The following is a 4,493-nucleotide window of genomic DNA, read 5'->3' as shown; positions in this document are numbered from 1 at the left end:
GTGGGGCTGCCGGATCCGCCGGGCCGCTGCAGTGGGAGGGGTGGTGCGGGGGGCACCATTGCAGCTCTGAGCTCTGCCACTACAGCGGAGGCCAGCAGGGAGCTGAAACACTCCTCAGCTTTGTGGATGGGAAGCAGGCAGTGCTGCTGGCAGCTAGCTCAGCCTGGTGCAGGCAGGGCACAAGCATGCAAAGGACTATTAGGATGCATGCATGAAGTGCTTCAGGAATATTTCCTACCTGACTGGAAACAGCCTTGCAGTTTGGACACCGACTGCTGCATGGGGGAGGGTGTCAGCTTGAGAGTCAGGCCATGGGAGGAAATATAGTGCCTTCAGTGTTGGGCCTTGTGGTGGTGAAACAGGAGCCAGGCCACAGGGCAGGAGACATTTATCTGTGGGGTATGAATTAACCAAGTGCCAGACAATAAGGCTTTTTTTTTCCCCAGCATCAGTGCATTCAACAACTTTTGGGAAGGTGGTTTCGCATCTCTCCCTTTTCGATCAGAGTCTCTTTGGTTTGTCTGTTTGTGAAATCTGCAGGAAACACTGCAATACCAATTATTAACATTCCTGAGAGGGTCTCCAGATCAAGCACAGGAGGAGGGAGGTTAGAGGAGATGTGCTTATTTTGTCCTGCTGGCACTCACCAAAACTGGTTCCTGCTTGGGTTCCCCTGACTGCTCAGCTGGAGACAGGCCTGCAGGCAAGAAAGGCAGAGGCGAGAGCACCTGTGACAGAGGAGACAGCAAAACCTTTCTGAAGCTCCATGTACAGAAATGAAACCCCTGCCTGCCCCTCTCCCAAGCAAGGAGAACAAAGCAATGGGTTAAGCAGTGGGAGCCAAGGAAGAGGTGAAGTGACAACATGCCGCCTGCTAGCCAGGTCGGCACATATGGAAAATGCAGGAGCACCTTGCTGGAAGCCGCCAGGGCTTTGCAGTCTCTCCTCGTTTTCTCTCCTACGCTCTGCCCACACAGAGACCCAAGGTGCCAAACTCACATCAGTCCCAGGGGATGTGTCAGCTGCCGGCGTGCGCCAATCCTATACTGGGCACTCCTCGCGTTGTGGCTCTCCTCTCCTCGAGAGCTCCCAGAGGCAGAGCCAAGGTCTCTCGGGATCTTCCTCCCTGAAGCGAGAGCTGCTAGCGGTGCTTTTCAGCAGCATGTTTTGAGTGTGGGGTCCAGCACTGGTGACACGTGGGGGGAGCCTCGGGGCAGTCATGCTTGCAAAGCAAAAGGCATCACTGGAGCTTGCCCAGGCTAATGCACCCATCACTCCTCTGACCTCAGGGCCACGCTGTGACCATGTCTGAGCTGGAGAAGGCCATGATTGCCATCATTGATGCATTCCACCAGTACTCAGGGAAGGAGGGAGACAAGCACAAGCTGAAGAAATCAGAACTGAAGGAGCTAATTAACAACGAGTTGACCCATTTTCTTGGTGTAAGTATTGCCCTCTGCACAGCATGCCTGGCTGGGCTCTGGGAGCTGTGTCGAGCAGCTGCTGGGGTCCGCTAACTCCATCTCCCATGGGAAGCAAGCACAGGAGAAGGGGTTTATTCATGCAGCAGTGCATTAAACACTTTGCTCGAGCTCCGCAGGAGCAGCAGGTGGCAGGACAAGGGCAACAGCCTGCGCTGGGGACTGGGGTTTGGGTTACGTACTAGGGAAATTTCCTTCCCTGGGAAGGGGAGACAGCCTTGCCCAAAGGAGCTCATGATGTCCCTTCCCAGCGGCACAGCTGTGGCTGTGATTCCTGCTTCAGGAGGGCCGCTGTTGCACAGATGCTGCTGCAGGCATAGGGTGGTGCCCCAACACAGATGGGAAAAAGCAACGAGCTATTTAGGATGTGTCTGAACAGATTGAGCCATGAGAGCACCCAAGAAGTGGGGACACGTTACTGTCTGGGCCTCGCTCTGATCCTCCCCAGCTTTGGCTGCCTGTTTCTATCCCTTCAGGAGATCAAAGACCAGGAGACTGTGGACAAAGTCATGGAGGCGCTGGACAGCGATGGGGATGCAGAGTGCGACTTCCAGGAGTTTGTAGCCTTCATTGCGATGGTCACCGCTGCTTGCCATGAGTTCTTTGAGCATGAGTGAGCTGGTGGGAAGCAGGTGAGCACCTCCTGCTCATGCCGGAGAGATGCAGAGCAGCATTGCTCCTCCGGGAAAAGGACTGGGTGCAATTAGGGGCTCCTTGGAGTTAAGCTTGTGCTAGACTTAAGCAGCTTATTAAGTTCTGTGGCTTTGTGAATAAGAAACATCCGCACAGTTCAGGAAAGCCTATCAGCCAGTGCCCACCTGGCTGGATATGGTGTGCGAATGCCTTGTCTCAAGCTCCTTCCCTGCTGCTGTATGCAAGGGACATGCATGGGGCTGGAGCCAGGTGGACGCTGCAATCCAAGCTTGCTTGCAAAGGGAAAAGGGAAATTCAAGGGCTGAAGTAGGAGGTGATGCAGAGGGGCTGGTTACAGAAGCCTGGTTCTGAGCCCACTGGCCTGAACAGAAAGGCTCCCATTGATTCCTGTGGGCTCTGACAGCTCTGTGCATGATACTAACCCAGGCAGCACAGCCCCTGTGCCGTCACAGGGGCTCAGCAGAGCCCACGCACTTCTTGGCAAATTGAGACACCCTTGGCTTGAAAGGCAACGCATAACCATCTAATAGCCCAGGCTTTTCTCCTGTCGATGAATCCTCCTGCTTTCAGCAGCCTGCAGAACTGGAAGCAAAAGCATATGAGGCTCCTGGCCTGGAGACAGTTTCTGGGCCTGGGATGTGCCTTGGCAAGGTCTCCAGGCTCAGTCAGAAAGGGGGGGATCCACCCAGTGTGACCACAGTGCTTTAACATAGACCAGGCACAGCCTCCCGAGTGTGTGGAAATGGTGAGAATAAAATGTTGTTTCGGTCTCTGGGCCACAATTGGTCTCTGGTGAAAAATGTGTCCTTTTGTCCCAGGCTGCGTGCAGCTCCCCGGCTGCCCTGCACTGTCAGAGGGGAAGGCTGGAGGATGCAGCCTGAAGCACTGCTATGGCTCATGCCCCTGGGTTTCTTGTTGGGCATCGACCCTTCGTCTCCTCCCTGGCATCACTGTGGCTGGCCAAACAGCTCAAGGCTGTCACTACCACCATGCTCCGCCTGGCTGTCCAAACTGGCAGATGTACCTGCGAGGCCAAAGGAGTGCAATGCACCTCCGTGGGACTACTGCTGTTCAGGATGTGTCTGCTACTGCCAGGGTCATCCAGGGGCTTGCACTGGTGAGCCTTTGCAAAGCGAAAACTAAACCTAGGACAATTTCCCCAAAGCCTATGCTCCTGCCTTTTTCAGTCTGCACTTGCCATCCAGCTCAGCAATACCTGTGAGTTAGACATTCATGGCTAGCAACATCTATAGTGACAAATTCACAACAAAGATGCCCGCAGATGATGTCATTTTTACCTCATTCCACATTTCATAATGACTTCACGTGCAAAATGACATGTCTTCAGACAGGGACCATCTTGCTATTCTCATCTGCCACCCCCAAGCTGTGAAAGGGGACACTCTGGCAGAGACATACGTACAAGAAAGAAAATGTCTTGTACTCCATCTAGAATTAAAAAAGCAGTTTTGCCAACTCAGGGTAGTGCTGATTTGTTAAGAACTTGTTTAGCATCCAAGTTACTTCCACCACATTTTTAACATCCTCATCGGTTCTTGGTTCAACTGTTTCCAACACTTGTACAGACCTGAGGCAGTGTGTGAGGACAACAAATGGGGACACTGGCTGTCCCAGAGTGTCCCCAAGGTTAGGCAGGGCAGACGGGACTCTCATGACCCTCTCTCGAGCCTGAACCTGAACTTCACCAGAGGGGTCTGATTCAGCACAAGGGTCTGCAGGTGAGGCTGTCTGGCAGGTCTCTAAGTCCTACCTGCCTTCTGCCTCACCACACCAGCAGTGGTCACATGGATGAGGAATCCTTCCCCAAGACTGAGCCTTTTCAGCAGCTCTGCACAGCATCGCAGCAGCAAAGAGCTGTAGGTGTAACATGCGGCTTGAATGCTGGCAGAGCTGGTGAGACACAGAGCAGTATGTCCTGTTCCTTGGTGAGCAATGGGAGAAGGAGTGGGGAGTGACACAGTATGACTGCACATGTTTCTGGCAGTAAGGCTGATCCTGACGTAGCAACACCACTGCTGGGAATTCACAGAGGCTTTACCTGGCACAGGAGAAGGCGCAGCAGAGCTGGTGCCTCTTGTCAGGGAGGAAGACAGCATGTCTTCCTTTGAGGTGAGCACCATGACTGCCAGCGGTGCAGTATGCGGTGCTGAGGCTACTGAGCCCCAGACACTCTTTCCCAGTCAGCACGGAAAGCAGAGCTTTCCTGAAGTGAAATTCCTGAAACAGACTGCATGGTCACAGGCCTCAGCGCCACCTAGTCTGCACTGCAGCTCTGCTCCCGTTGTGTTCTGCTGCTCTCTGACACAGGCCGCCTCCGCCCGGAGAGGGCAGAATGCG

The 4,493-nt window shown here is 54.0% G+C and overlaps 1 protein-coding gene across 1 annotated transcript in view; it reads left to right on the top strand.

Moving 5' to 3' along the window:
- S100B (S100 calcium binding protein B) overlaps positions 1-2,886 on the top strand; it is a 3,626-nt gene extending 740 nt beyond the window's left edge. Inside the window, exons 2-3 of the mRNA XM_009283139.2 lie at positions 1,290-1,442; positions 1,958-2,886. Of these exons, the coding sequence (XP_009281414.1) occupies positions 1,305-1,442; positions 1,958-2,098 (279 nt within the window). The 5' untranslated portion in view covers positions 1,290-1,304 and the 3' untranslated portion in view covers positions 2,099-2,886. The remainder of the gene's footprint in view (positions 1-1,289; positions 1,443-1,957) is intronic.
- Positions 2,887-4,493: the final 1,607 nt, after the last annotated feature.

The sequence above is a fragment of the Aptenodytes forsteri genome, unplaced genomic scaffold, assembly GCF_000699145.1.
Source record: "Aptenodytes forsteri isolate BGI_AS27 unplaced genomic scaffold, ASM69914v1 Scaffold198, whole genome shotgun sequence".
Classification (NCBI taxonomy): Eukaryota; Metazoa; Chordata; class Aves; order Sphenisciformes; family Spheniscidae; genus Aptenodytes; species Aptenodytes forsteri.
This window is presented reverse-complemented; position numbering and strand designations above follow the sequence as displayed.